Consider the following 16009-nt stretch of genomic DNA (forward strand, 5'->3'; position numbering starts at 1 on the left):
AAAAAGGAAACCCAAAAAATGGAAGGAATTGTTGAATTATTTATAGAACTCTCGAGAGCTCTACTATGTATTTCCAGGGCATCATTTTGCCAGCAAAGCTGCAACAACCTCAGACTTTAAAAGTGTGTGATACGTACAAAATCAATCAATAAAAATCTGTCTGCAAACATCAACAATAACAYGCTAACTTTGTTACTTAGCAGTGCTAGCTTGGTTTTTGATCATGAGGTGTACTAGCCCCTTCTCAAACAATTAGCTTTTCAGTCTGTGGGCCATAGAATTACAGAACRTTAAGGGATTGGAATGGACCTTAAAGACCAATTCAAAACCACCCCTGCCATGGGGAGAGACCGTTGCCACTAGAACACGTTGATCAATCCTTGTCCATTCTGGCCATGAACACTGCCAGGGCTGGGACATCCACAACCTCCCTGGGCAATCTGTACCCCTGTCTAACAGCCCTCACAGTAAAAATTTCTTTCTAATATCTARTGCAAATCTYCCCTCTTTCAGTTTGTACCTATTGCTCCTTGTCCTGTCTACAGGTCCTGATGAAGAATCCTTTTCTGGTTTCCTGTTAGACCACCACTGGCAGATCCTATGAGGTCTCCACACACCCTTCTCCAGGCTGAACAGCCCCAGCTTTCTCAGCTTGTCTTTGTAAGGGAGATGCTCCAGTCCTCTGATCAGGTTKGTSGCTCTCCTCTGGACTTGCTYCAACAGTTCTTATGCTGGGGACGGCAGAACTGCATGCAGTATTCCAGGTGGGGACTAAAAAGAGCAGAGCAGAGGGGAGAATCACCTCCTYTGGCCTGCTGGCCATGCATCTTTTGATGTAGAATCCAACCCTCTCCTACAGTGGGCTGAGGGTCTTCATTCTCCCAGTCCTTGAATTTGCCCTTCTCAACTTGGGCAGCACAGCTGGAGCACTTGCTGTTGTAGACTGAGGCACTGAGCCATTGGGAGCCTCAGCTGGCTCTTTTGCCAGGGCAGTCTCTTTGCAGGTCTCTCTTTTCCTTCTGGAGWGGGTCCACATTTATCTCTGGTCTTGCTCTTGCTTGCAATTTATATATGGAAGCCCTTCCTGTAAYCTTTAATATCCCTGGGGATAACTTTGGGGCTTTTAAAATTTTTTTTCTATTTTGTTCCAACTATGTGATTTTGGTTAAACTGAATAATACTGCAATGACGATTTCCTTGAAAAGCCATATAAACCCTACTGTGCAGATATTCCACTCTTTACAACCYAGCTACGATGCTCTTCTAAGCTTTGGTGCCAAATTTTTATGCAATGCTCAGTTTCATGGCAGAAGTCTTTGCACGCATGCAGACATTTATATGGCAGCTGTTTTGTGCATGATATTTTTTGTTTTCCTTTCAAAACTGTGTTATGTCTATGCAAATTTCCTGTACTTCAATAATTTTGTTAAGAGCTGACAAATATGCTCAGAACTGTATCTTCCAATAGGAATAACACTCAAATTCAGACTGCTTTGTCAGCAACATCTGCAACACTTTGGGAGATGCTCCAAAATTTGTTTCATTTTAAAGTTYATTAATTTGACACATTTAAAATATAAATGTATTATAAAATCACACATTTCTGGCTTTCATTAAAATGTTTATATTGCAGACAATATGATTTTGTCAACGAAAAGACAACTATTCTTTTATTAGTGTTAGAATTTTTTTTTTTCATATGTTGAATCAAAAACAAATAAAAGCTTGGCACAAAACACACAGTAAGAGGATGTTTTGACCCAGTTCAATTTTTATGTTCATAAATGAAGAATAAAATATTAYTTCTAGGGGATAGAATGGGAGTAGATTTCTGCATTACTAAGTATATACATTGCTCTCATAAYAGCCAGATGACAACCCATCAGAACAGTGTGACTATTTCAGCAATGCAGGTGGAGACATTTTCACACTTCCTTGAGCAGAACAGCTGCCTAGTATGCTACYAAAGAACTCTTGGATTGATTTTAAACATCTGCCAGTGGTCTTCTATTTTTTAACATTTATTAAGAAGAACTGATGAAACACAGGCATTTGACGAAGCATTCATATTGTAATTAGAGGATCTACTATCTAGGATTATTATATAAACACACATTTATTCGTCATGACATACCAGTGATTTCAGTAGAGTTAGTTACATCAAGAATGAGAAGAAAGAGAAAACAGGCATTCACTAAGGAAAAACAAAGATGAAAGGTTTGATATTTAACATAACAAAGCCTACTGAAAATCATATGACTAAGTGCAAGTACGCACTTAATGAAATGGAGGCGAAAGCAATGCTGTTCTCCCTGTCAAATTATCTTCTGGAAGGAGAGTAGCAGGGGATGATTTGATTTAAAAATAAAKATGTAATATGTGACTGTAAAAATAAAATTAGGCATCAAACTTAAATGTTTGGAAGCTTCCCATTTCAAATGCATTTCGGATTGTTCCCCCAGCCTCCACTGAACAGCTTTACTGCAGCACTGTTTGGGTAAATCTGATCCTCTGGATTGCCTGCAATAGCCATGATATCCACAGCCAGTGTTCAGATTGCCTAATGGCTCCAAGTCCTTTTTCTATAAATAGCAATTTACTATGAAAAAATTTCAAAAGTCAGTAAAAAAATTCTGCAATGATCACCATGATTACTTAGAAAGTAACATAAAAGGAAAAGGAAACCACATAAAATCTTTTGTTAGGTGATAAACATCTAAACCTTCCAAATTCAATCTTTTAATTTGGATGTTTTTTACAATTTATATTTATTAGATCTCTCTGAAGCTAGTATTATATTTAAAAAATCATTGGCATTCTAAAATTAGGCCCCTCTATTATTCTCTAGGCAGACAAGAACATGAAGTCTGGATAAACCCCGAGGATTAATTAGGAAAGACACGGTTGTACCCCAAGCAAAGATGATGACAACAGGACCATCCATTATTTGCATATCAGTCAAATRGTTAGACCAATCATCTAGGATGCATACAAACCTATTTTATGGCAAGGGTCATTTAATCTCCCGTTCTTGCATTCTAGGAAAATACCATGATCTCTAGGAAAATATCTCAAATAAGAATATTTTTTCACTCCTTTTTCAAAACYTAAACGACTGTGCAGCAAGTCTTGAAGTTGCACAGAGCACTGACAGTTTGTCCAAGCTCAAAAATTGACACTGATCAGGGAACAAAACAGAGAATACACACCTCTCTCCATGAAACACATACATTTTTATATTGACGTTGTATAGAAAAATAGTCTGAAGAGATTTAATTGTCTTCTGGAGATTCCTAATCTGACTGCARTTTCCGGGGACAGAAATTTCAATGTCCAGGTTGAGGTCTGGATAGGTACCCACTCTTCTGACTGGATAGCAAAGCTGGGCACATTTGCTCATGTCCTTGGCTCAGACATTTAAGATGTGCCCAGYTCTGAATTCAATTCAAAATTTGCAATGACCACAAAGAAATTTTATCATATGATTCTTTTCCTATTCAAGTCCAGGTGTCTCAAATCTCAGAGATTAGTGAAAATGCAGTAATTGGTTTGTACTTGATCTTTCCCACGCTACCTCTATTATAAGAACTAAGTATGAGTCTTCCCRTAATGCTGACAACTTTCTTTTACTGTTTACACGTCTGACATTGCCACAGCACAAAATGTCTCATTCTTTTGTGGCTAGAACAATTCTAAAAATTGTTCTGTAAGTGAAAATATACTTTCAAAAGAGATTGTCAGGACTTCATGGAAAAAAGGGAAAAGAGGTAGGAACAAAAAGGAAAATAATAAAAGGGAAAATAATTTTTTTTAAAAAAGTAAATGTATTAGAGAGTAGAAATGGTACCTTTAAAAGCCCTGGTCCAGAAAAGTACAACATCCTCCATGGCTTAGGACATGGACTTTCAAAAACCTTTTCCCCTTCATGTAGGGCCACACTGGTTTATTTCACATGAGTGATGTATTTAATGCATTTTGTCTTTACTTCWGAGGCAAATTTCAGAATTCTTTGAWAAGTGCAAATGGGGAAGAATAGCARTGCTGGCTGAAAAAAAGCTAACTAGGTATCCATCAGCAATTGCTGATGGCCCAAAGGCATTGGAAGTATGTAATAAAARCAGACAGATCCCATAGGTTTTGGCCTCGAATAATTTAATCTGCAGTATTGCAATCAGAAGCTGATGTAGCCGAAACATAACCTGGCAAAAAGTGATTCCTATTTCACATCCCAGACATTTCCACAAGCACTTAGTGCCTGACTAAAGCAGAGGTCAGGCATATACAGACAGAGTGAGGTAGAATAATAGGAATRGGGCACTCTGGATTTAGATTGGTTTAGACTACCATGAAGCTGCACTCAGTTGAAAGAAAAGRTCTTATTCTGTATTTTGCTGATTGATTTTACCATCCCACCCTTGCCTTGATTTATTTGGCTCAAGGATCAGCCAGTTTTGTTCACTTCTTGTCTCATCCATGTAACGAGATTGCTAAGGTCTAATGAAAAACAAGAATAGCCAGAGCTTTGGGCTATCACTTTCCCATGACACTGTAAACRGAATTTCTTTCTGCATACCTCTGCATGCTCATATGCAAGTGAGCAGAMGAAGTAGCTGAAAACAAAATCTCCAGGGCAGGAGTTTACTAGATCGAAAAACTGGCAACTCTTCAGGTCTGCCCCCGAGGTAARGAAACTTATGTGCGAACATAATGCTGCTGAGAATTTCTATTCCAAATGGTTAAGGAAAATATAGCAGGGGAATAGTGGAAAACAGAAATGTCTGTTATGTGTCTACCTTTCACAGATTTTCAATAACACTTAAAAGCTTAACAACTTTTATGCTTTTGAAACCATTCTTAATAAAATAACATTAGACTTTTCACAAGTCTGTCACTTCCTGGGCCACCTCGACCTAGATCAATACACTCCTGTTAAGTGTTATTATGCACTGTTCACAGGTCTTCCATCAGGATCTTGTTGAAATGACAGTTTTCAATATGACAGGCCTTTCTGAATTAATTTTCAAGTGTGGTTTAAAGAAATAATGTGTCAAATGTTATTATAAAAATCCCTGAACTGAAACACCTTTTGCATTTTCTGTATTCGCTGCTTGTTTTTTTCAGTCCAAGAATTCTAGCTTGCTTTGCATGATTTAACAGAAATCTTTGGGGATATTCTTAAAAAAGGAAGTGTTCCAAAATGGATATACATGTGCAACAACTTCATCTTCTAACACCCGTGTCATGAACATTTTCATTGTGCAAAATGTGTGTGTAATAATTTTAGCATTTTAAATTCTTGATGTTGATGTGATATACCATTTTCCAGCCTTCATAAGTTAACATTACATGCCCACAAAAATCATATTTTAAACTATATCCCCAAGTTCTGCATTAGGCTTTCCAGCTTTCTTCCTGGTTTGCATTATCAAATCTGTTTTTCTTCCACACGTATGATATATCCTGCGGTTCCCTTCAGTTCAAATATATGGCATTCAGCATCTATTGAATTACTTCTTACAATGTGTTGTGCTACCTACAGAAAGAAACTGGGCAAGTAACACCAAGGTTTGTTTCCTCAGATAGTCTCTCTTTGCAGTCACTTAGTAAATGAAAATTGATTTTCTCATATTCATGCAAGAAATCAGAACCTTCAGACAGTATCAATCTATCATGAAGCATATATGATAGGAGTGGGCAGCACTGCATCAAACTTCTGATTTAGCAAATGAGGAAGGAGATTCAGTTGCTTATCACAGACAACCAGGGAGCCAACATCTTCTGCCTGACTTCCAGCTGTCACCCCACAGGGGCACTACAGGTTCTATGTCGTGCATGCTCACCCTGTGAAARATGGCCTCAACAGCCTGAAGTATCTGAATGCACTAAAATGATAAAATGAAGAAATTAAATCACATTAGAATTTCTATCTGTTATGCTAGGAATTGTCAAAACACAAAAAGACACAATCATCACTAATATGAACTTGGTTTATCTGTTGCTTTTATTAGCATCACTAATATGAACTTGGTTTATCTGTTGCTTTTATTAGCATCACTAATATGAACTTGGTTTTTCTGTTGCTTTTAGTCCATCTCAGTACTAATTCTTAATATCCTTATTTCTTAGACCAATTACCATGCTATTTCAGTATTTGGAAAGATCTATATCTAAATGTGAATGGTGACCAAGGTGTTAAACAACAATAACAAAATCTAGGATCATGCTCTTCACATAAAATCCTTGATGGTCCCGTGATTTTTCMAGGCAGATACTGAACCATCCATTAAAGGTGTAAATTTTCTATGTCCTGAGCCTTCCATTTTTAAATGTAGGCCCCCGATTTTGGGACACAGATGAGAATCCTAACTCCACATAAAGACAAAATTTTTCCTGGTGTCCTGGAAAATTATGCAATTTAGAAAGAATTTCAAATTAAAACCTTTTCTGTTTATCAGGACCAACTTAGCAATTTAGGCATTCCTTAAAATTCCTCTTAAAGTCTTTGAACACTTCAGCATTCTTAGATATCCACAATTTATTGTGTGGGTTCACACYATGGTATAGTAGTCAATGAACTTGCCAAGTTACAGATGTAGTTTTATTTACATTTCAGAATTCTGGTTTCAAAGTATAGGAAAAAAGAACCCACTGGGTTTGTTTGTTGTTTTTACTGAAAACATAATTTATTCCACAAAATCATTACAGTGGATTCATTACATGATTGGAAATTATTATTATTGCCTTGGGTAGAATCAGCTTTTGTTTACTTACTGAAAGTGACAGTTCAGACCTCAAATGGACCAAGATGTAGCTCATTTTGCAGTGCACTAACTGCTTTTAAATACAGAGTAATCTATACCACAAAGAAAAGCCACAGTTCATGAGCATTAATCAGAAACCAGTTTTATCTCACTGAATATAAAACTTGCCTGTCCCTAAGATTGCATAGTARGATTGGACTGAATGCTAGAACTCTCCATATTAATAGGACTTAAGTAATAGGAATCCTGAAAGAAAATATAACTCTAGAAGTCTTACCTATCTAAAAAATCTGCTTATTTATTTGCACAGGAATTGSAATATCTTTGAAATAGCCCATGCAGAAGTAGGTATTTATATTTTCTGCAACTTTATCAAGACAAAAGAAATGAGTAAAATTCTTCATTACAATCTGAAAATAAATGTTCTRAAAGTGAAGAACAAAACTTAAGTTTCCCTAATTTTTTCCAAGGTTTTGTTGGAGACATTAATGAATTATGATTTCACCTTAAGATGTCGTTTTACTACAAGTTATTTTTGGAGCAAACTTTGGTCTTTTTTCAGCTCATGTGAATCACTGAACATCAGTAGAACCAGTATTCAGCATTCAGGACAGAGGAAGACAGCTAATCTCTTTAAGGTGGTTCTTTAAGTTCCTGACAGCTCCTTTCAACCTAAAGTCTATAAAAATCGCAAAATCTTTGCTATAATTTTGGCTTAGGACTTGAAGATCAGTTATTTGACATGAAGAAGTGTATTTTGATAAGGATAATGGAAAAAAGAAAGTGCAGGTTTCAATACATTGGTATGACAAAGAAGTGCACAGCTTTGAAAAGATTGTACTAGTTGAAGGATTGTTAATAAAGCAAGAGAACCTGTATATTCTGAAGGAATAACATGGCCCCTTCATGAGAAATCACAGATTCATGAGGATTTTATTTCTATTTAGGTTTCTCTGTGCATGTAGTCCTTAAGATATGGGGYCACGAAGGCCATCCTACCATTTTGCTTGTAAATTGTCTTTAGCTGCTATTCTTCTCTAATKCAAGAATTAGAAACATGACATTTAATCTTTCTGAGAATTGAGACATCCAACTCCCATACTACCTTGCTTGGAAATTAACATAAAGGAATGTAGTTCTGATACTGTCATTGATGATCCATTTGTAAATTATGACACCTTTTGTAAATAATGACAGTAATGGAAAATGCTCAAAGCATTAAAATCTCTTGTAAACCATGGAAATAAACAATAGGTTGAACCTAGGCCTTGGAATACATATCTACAGAGTGGACACTGAAGCACATGATTGCAATATGTAAATATTGTATTTTCTCTCATAATTTATGTTAGTACTACTGAGAGGAACAAATCAAATTAATACAGAACTATTAGAAGCTCAGTTAAAGGACTGTAAAATTACAAGAACTGATCCTATAGAYATGCARTTACATTAGAATGAGATGTTATTTWAAAGTATCCTAGTTCTTGTAGCTCCTATGAACAGTCACAGACCCAGATAGCATGACTAYTTGATCTCAACAATATCCACAAAAGATATTTTGCAGAAGGTGTTCCCATTCTACCCTTTTTCARCTTGGTGTGTATATATGAAAGGTAGAACACATCAATGTTTTAACATATGAATGGTGTTTCAGGCTAACTTCCAGTTCTGTGGTGTGGTCTTGGAAAACTTAATTCAAATATCAATTTCAGAACCACACTCCTGACACCTGAGTTAGTTTTAAAGGATTTTGTGATGCTTAATGACTGGTGAAGCAATGACCTCAGAGCTCAAAAAACTCTGGCTGGCAGCAGGACTTAGGAATGSAAATGATTCTCAGTGACAATAAGGATAGGGTTTCCTTAAACCAGATTTCTAGAMAACCAACTAGAAATTAAGAGTCAGTACATCTGAGGATGACCTGAAAGAGTTAATGATTTATTTCACCACAAAAGTGTGTTTGTGAGAGCCCTTTCTGCTGCTATTAAGATCTCTCACAAGGCAGTGGCAGGCATGCCATCCTGAAAGGGACACACAGAAAAAGAGAAGACAGAGAAGGCATGGGACTCACAATTGTGCAAGCTCTTGGAGTTTGAAGTAAAGATAGACCCAAAACTGATTCCCTAGCAGCTGTCTATGAACAATGAAAAATTCAGGATCATAATTTCCTGCTTGTTTCTAAAAKCTATTCCTTGGATTAGGGTGAGGAGACACACCAGCCTGCTGAAAAGTGTCCTCTGTAATCTTGGTCTGTAAATAGTGTTCCTGTTACACTTAGGACAGTGAAAGAACTTAGAGTAGATGAACTGCTGACAGAACTGTAGAGTGGACACATGGCTATGACATGTAAAGAATTGGTATCATTGGATCTGTTTCATAAGTTGACCACTTCTGACAGAGGRGAAGGGTGAAACTTAATTTGGCATGGCATGCATGTAACATTCCACTACCCTAATCTGGCGCTGCCTGAAAGCTTCTTTTGGTAGGTATTGTGCCCTGGAATGACACAAAACTGGAACTAGCAGGATGTCAAAATACTTCCAAAACCAGCTTAACCAAATGAAATCAGCTGAGCTGATGTGAAATGCACACTTAGAAACACTCAGAGCTAGACTGCTGGAATACAGGAATACCAGTGTTAGCTGAATACCTAACAACAACTTGAATAATACCAATAAGGACATTTATAAATAGAAGTATTTTTATTTCTAAATTACACYGAATTTCTAAAGCTCTTAAAATGTTAAGTCAGGACTGCCAAGTTCATTTAAGTGTGCAGTTAAGAATTGCTAATCTTATATTTAGTGCCGGGGAAACTGAGGCAGTGAGGTTCAGTGATTTACCCAAGGCCACAGAGGGAGTCACTGTCAGAGCCGGGATTAGAGCTCAGGAATTTCTGCCTCCCAGCTCCCAAGCCCAGACCACTAGACCATGGCCTCGGGATATTTCCAGCTGATCTTCAGTCTAAAAAAAGTAAATTCTCAGGTATGTTACAAATATGTAACATATATATATATATATATATATATATATGTATAAATATGCATATATATTTTTTCTTTTTATCAGAATGTAACGATATGAGCTAGAATTGCTCATAAATCAATGCTGAAAATCAAACCAGTATATTTTATCTGATTTACCTTTATCGTACATATATGTGTGATAAATGAAGCTCTGCAGAAAAATTCCCAATTTAATTGCAGCCAATACAAATACGCATTGTATTTTTCAGCGTAAGGAACAAATTGCCTTTCCAACCCAGCCAGCATGTCATTTATATTAATGGTGAGGAATGATAAGTTGCTCTGTGTGTAAGTAAACTCTATTAAGAAAGTCAGGTCCCTTGGTGAAGCTAGATCCTTAGTAAATTTTACTAGCTAAGCACTGAGCTCCATGTCAGAGTAATTACACCTTTTATCCACTGTGAGCTCTCTCTTAGCTTCTCCATATTCCTTAATTTCCCACTTCAGCTAATTTAGCAGTAAAATCACAAAGGTTTAAAAGGTTAGCTACCGAGGAACTGGCGCGTGAATGTTCTGTTAAGTTCCATGCATTGAAATCACATTATGTAGAAGAAGGAATTAATTAAGTAACAATTAGGTAGTGATGGATCATTGACAACATATATACACTTGGGTGCTAAAAATTAATCTCCCCTGTAAAAACAATACATTGCATATCTTCTCATCTATACACTAGCAAGTTTTACACTTGAAATATAAAATGGAAAGGCCCTTCAGCAACTTCTTTAAAAAGAAAAGGCATATATTCTGTCACCATTAAAACTACCAACTATTTTTTAAAATCATATAGCTTAATTTTTAGTAAGTAATTGAAAATGGAGTAAGAATAGCAAAAGGGGAAGAATTTTTAAGGCAGGAGATTTTGAAGTGACTGTAAGGACATTTGCTATATGAAAGTACTTAGTACGTTAAAATTGCTAACAATTGGGTAGTATTCTCTCGCTATCTTCTTTTACAAGTTGCTGTATTGTTTCTTGTATTGACAGTCAGCCTCTTAATACATAGATTGGCAGTTAGCCCAGTCAGTCTTCAATTCTAAAAGCCTCTTAGCAGATGAAAAATCTTGCGTTCATTCACACCTTGTAGAAAGAACAACAGGGCAGAAGTGACATCCAGATCAATTTAGAGTATACTTTGAGTCTGATTTTCCTTTGCCTTGCACCTTGTGTAGTCATTTATAGCTGTGCAAMGTGAGCACAAAATGGATATAAAACACTGCTCCCATGTGAGGAGAGAATTTTGATTTGGTTGCATTATTTCCAGAGGTGATCACAGAAAGTGCCAGCCAGTTGAAAAATCTGGCTCTGCATAGACAGTGTAAACAATTTTGACACAAAGCATAAAGTAAAAAGCAGCAGCCCCTTCCAAACATCTTACAGAAATTGCACTTTTGTTTTGCAGCAATGGATATTTTCACTTGCTGTTTGCTTGGAATGTTCAAAGAAAAAATAATAAATGTTAAACTTATCTACAGAAAACAAACACTATTTCTCCCTTTCTTTAGAATTATATTTAACTATGAGTCCTAGTGTATTTTCTCACGTAAAAGGGAACTCATGTCATCTATAAGATTTCTACAAGTCCTAACTTTCCACATACTGCTTCCAAACCCAGCACTTAAAAAGTTGCACTTCCACACAACCTCCTGGAATCAATGTGTAAAGCTGGTATTATCACAACAGCTGGTCTCAGTCCATCAGAGTTCAACACTGCTCTGGCTTTAGTATGGGTGACAAACTGTTGTCAGCATTTACCAAACAGTGATATCTGTGCTATATGATCCACTATCACTAGGATAATGCAAGAACTACTGCCAAAAATATCTTTAAGAGGCAAGCTATATCAGCAGGAAAGGCCTGCTGATACTAGATTAACAAATGCATTTTAACAAAATTGATAGTTAAAAAATGAAGGACTATTAAAAAGTCTGGTTGTCACTGGAGATGTGGTCAAGAATTAATTCTACTTAAGAACAGTGTACAGTAACTGATTCAGGATGTCTGGACATTTTTTCCCCATATGACCTGGTATCCATTTTTTCTGATCCTTCCCTGCCAGGAATCCTTCCTAGTACTCTTAAATACCATGATGGGCATGATGGCAACTCATGTATGTTGACTAGGAGCAGAAATAGAAATTACTCAACTGCATTAGTAGCAGCTGTCAATCTGAGAATATTGCTACAGTACATAATGTCTCTTAGTGTTTTTGCTGGATTTTTTTTTCTTTTAATCACAGTCCTGCATTTCACTAAGAATCCTAACACATAGTTTCAAAATCTACTACCATGGTCCAAACCTTACCCTTCAACCAAGTAGCTAAAGAACTTTTTTTTTTTTAAGTTCTTAATAAGTTTTTAATGTTGTATTGTAGGCTAGCGTTTCTTGTGGGTTTTTGCATTTATTTTTCTTCTTGTCTTTTTTCTGTCTCCCTCTTCTTCATTCAGAGCTTCTGTAAGCATTCTGAGTTGCTAGTCTGGCTTGACTGGAAAGTACTGTGTGTTTGTTGTGTGYCTGCATGTGTGATACCAACTGTTGAAGACTGCTCGATGTTAGATGAGGGCTTATGCTCAGAGCTCTTCYACAGTTGTCTCTCTGGCAAAATCTTTCCTTACCAATGACAATGATGTATCTGTGTGGGGAGAGTCTGTTTTAMAATATTATACTTGTCATGGTCTTAATTTTACTGATGGGGCATGATTATGATTTCATTTACATTAATCAAATTCATGAGTCATTCCATTCATGTCAATAGCATTAAAGAGCTATAGAGACAAGTAAGAGTTCAGAATCAGGCTTCTGGTGTTTAATCTGAAAGGATATCTGAATCACTTCATTAAAGACAGAAACTGAAGGACAGATCCTCTGCTTACTTTGCATTACTCAGTCATGCCATTAGCATAAAACATCAAATAAAGAACAAAAATGACAGCTGGCAATGTGTCACAGTACATGGGTTTTCCGTTTACCTCAGATACAGAAAATACCCCTGAATTAACARGATTTAAGACTATATTTCAAGTATGACAAAGTTGCGGTATTAGATCTCCTTGCCCTTGAAAGTTGGCATTAATGTTTAAAAAACTTTTCTTCSTTCCCTTGTTTTTTTATGTCACTCTTACATAACTTGAATGCAAAAGATTTACATAACTTGAATGCAAAAGATCTAAAGGCAAACTATATTTAAGTAAGACCTCAGAGACGAGTTAAGTTTTTTAGCCCTGTCCATAATGAATATTATATCTGGTAAATATAGAAGCATCTAAACTCTGATTACAATTCATAAAATTTGTTTTTTAGGTTTATCATAAAGCATTATCAAATCTCCCTGCTTTTTAAAAAGTGAAAATCATGTTAATTTTCTAAATACAGGCATTCTAAAACAATAAAAGGTTTTATACTGGTGTCTGTCTCCTGCTCGGAGAAATTGTACAGGGGATGATGGGCATTAATTTAGTCCTCACTGATAAGTACTTTTAAGACTAAATATTCTTGAAATTACACTTATTTAAATTACACTCAAGCTCCCTGTAAATCTAAAAAAAGATTTATAAGGAGGAGAAATAATTTCAAGAGGCCTAGCAAGCTATCAGAAAATTGCTCTATTATATCTCTTCAGATTTTTTCCATTTTTCAAGTCAAAGAATTGCTGGCATTTGAGAACATTTTCTAGAAATCTGTTTGATACATTACAGGCCCTATAAACTATTACAATGGTATATACTTTAGGTTTACTACAAGCACACGCCCCAAGACACCTAAACAGAGAACTGAGGGATTTATCAACAAACGAAGACCAAAAGCAAGCTGGAAGAAGGGATCTTCTGCTGTATTTTTGTCTCACTGAAAACTGGAAGATCTATCTGTGCAACYTTTTTTCCTAGTATATCTGGAATAGCAAAAGTATTTTCTTTGGAACTCCCAGTGAAAGCTTTCTTTACTCCCTGTTARGCCACACATTGAGTTTTACACCCTACACTTCCGCAGCATAAGAAAATTTGTGTATGTTGAAATAGTAAGATACTGTCTCTAGGCTGGGTACAAAYGCTAGTCAGGCCACTGCTGTCTTTTAAGAAAACCTTTATATAATATCCACTCTTAGTAACCATGGGAATTACACATTTTCCTTTTTTATCTTTTCTAATGTTGTACTTTGTGATAACATTGCTGTGTATTTCAGCATGCACAATTGGGCACACAATTAATTATGAGGCAATAAACTACACAAAAGTGCTGAAAAACAATTAAAAATCTCACTCTTTGTTTTCCAATAAACTAAAGTGAATGAGCAATTGAAGGAGTAAAGAACAGAGAAGTGACCTACCGTGGTTGTCTTTATCCGTCCTCCTGGTTGTGTACAGGTCCAGCCTGATTTATTGATTAGCAAATCACAGCCTTCTCCTTCTAAACATGGAAGCATTTCACACCACTGTTTTGTTTTGATAATTCGTGCTATGGAACAGAAAAGGAAGAAGAAAAACAAAACCAAAAACAATTGGCAGGAGAATTCACATTTCACTTATCTCTAAACACTTTCTCATTTGAGTTGTCTATTTTCATTGTTTGATAATTCAGCAATAGTTTATGATGTAGACAGCCCTAGGCAATGTACAAAATTATTTACAACACCTGCTGTGCCACCAATTTTAATTTGAAACTTAAAAACCAACAGAAGACAGCTTTATAATAAATCAAAATAACATGGAAACTAGCTATTTTTTAAATTTCATGCTCTTTCCAATCAAGGAAATATTGTTGGAGGAACTAACAATTGAACATTTACCATCCTAACTAGTCATTATGGTGACCTGCAACTGGGATCCACTGTGTTAGACTCTCTATAAAGCTGAGAAGATACTCCTTATCCTGAAGTRCTCACAGTGCAAATAGACATGACACATGCAGTGGAAAGAGAAAAGCTATAATAAACAGTTAGAGGGGTCAACATAATGACAGCTGTTGTGAAATTCTGTGATACTTGCAATGGTAGGGGTACAGTCAAGGGCAGAAGATAGGAACATAAAAAGGAAGGTGCTGAAGGAAGCAAAGATTGACAAATCATGGAGAAGGAGACAACAAGCAGAGGGAAAAGACAGGAACAAACAGCCTATTACTACAAGCGAAAAGAAGCCGAGTTAGGAAGGCCCCTAACAGAAGGCTGTGTGTGTGATATGTTTTTTGTGTCTCCTCCTAATGCCTGTGTCTCTGGCAAGACACTTCTGCAAAATTTCYTCAAGGTCATACATAGCAAGTAGTCTTGGAACAACTGACCTCTGACTGCAATAAAGTAAAAGCAAAGGAGTTGTAAAGAGACATTTTTCTTCAAGGCAGGGAGAAAAGGGAATTTAATACCTGTAGACTTGCTTCTGGACTATACTACTTTTGAGTTCAGCTTTGTAGTGTCCTGGGTTCCTTCTCATAGAATATTAAATAATATTACTAATATCTAGTATTCAAATATTCTCTCTCCTCTGAAGACAGTGTTGTAGAGTGGTGTACTTAGAATAAATATTTTCATAAAACACATGTAGAGATGTGTTTGTATATGGTACCATATACTCATGATAAGCAAGGTAAGGTCCCCCAAACTAAACTGACTCAGACTGTAAGGCTTGCAGTCCACAGAAAATGGTCCTCAGTTCCACAGAGACCATMTCCCCAATCCTTGGCCGGACTACAGGAAAGCTTCACCACTTCAATTTGTACATAAGTGTCCTGGGATTCAAGACCAGAGTTTGTTCCACGTACAGGGACACAGATTATTCCCTCCTCTATGTTGATTTGTGACACCAACACACACAACGTACCTTCAATATTCAAAATCCCAGCAAAAYGAGAACTACAGGAGAAATACTAAGTGAAATAAGAGCACAGGAAGTTTATGCTGTACCAAATTATTTTGGGCTCCAAGGAGACTAAAAGCAGGCATTTATCCCAGTGGCAGTTGCAGCTTTATGCTCACCTGAACATGTGATTCAGCCTGACTTCTTCTGTCTGGAACTACTTAAGAATACAATTCCCAATGCCACTGGATCATGGCAAAAAATAGAAGTGCAATTTAAAGTCTTTTAATAAAAATCTTTCCAATATTTTGGCACAAAACAACCTGTGTCCTCAGTTCTGGTACAACTGTTGGTGAGCTCTAGTAATACAACAAAACCTGATTTCTTTCAGTGGGAGCTCAATCTGAAATTTATACTAAGATGTTAATTATAAAAAA

General features: G+C 36.4%; 1 protein-coding gene across 1 annotated transcript in view; it reads right to left on the bottom strand.

The window, feature by feature from the left end:
* The window catches only part of TAFA5 (TAFA chemokine like family member 5), a 177226-nt gene that overhangs the window by 58048 nt on the left and 103169 nt on the right, over nt 1–16009 (bottom strand). The window contains exon 3 of the mRNA XM_057377815.1: nt 14114–14241. Within this exon, the coding sequence (XP_057233798.1) occupies nt 14114–14241 (128 nt within the window). The remainder of the gene's footprint in view (nt 1–14113; nt 14242–16009) is intronic.

Source organism: Malurus melanocephalus, unplaced genomic scaffold (genome assembly GCF_030028575.1).
Source record: "Malurus melanocephalus ecotype Western Australia unplaced genomic scaffold, MMel_1.1 scaffold_326, whole genome shotgun sequence".
Lineage (NCBI taxonomy): Eukaryota > Metazoa > Chordata > Aves > Passeriformes > Maluridae > Malurus > Malurus melanocephalus.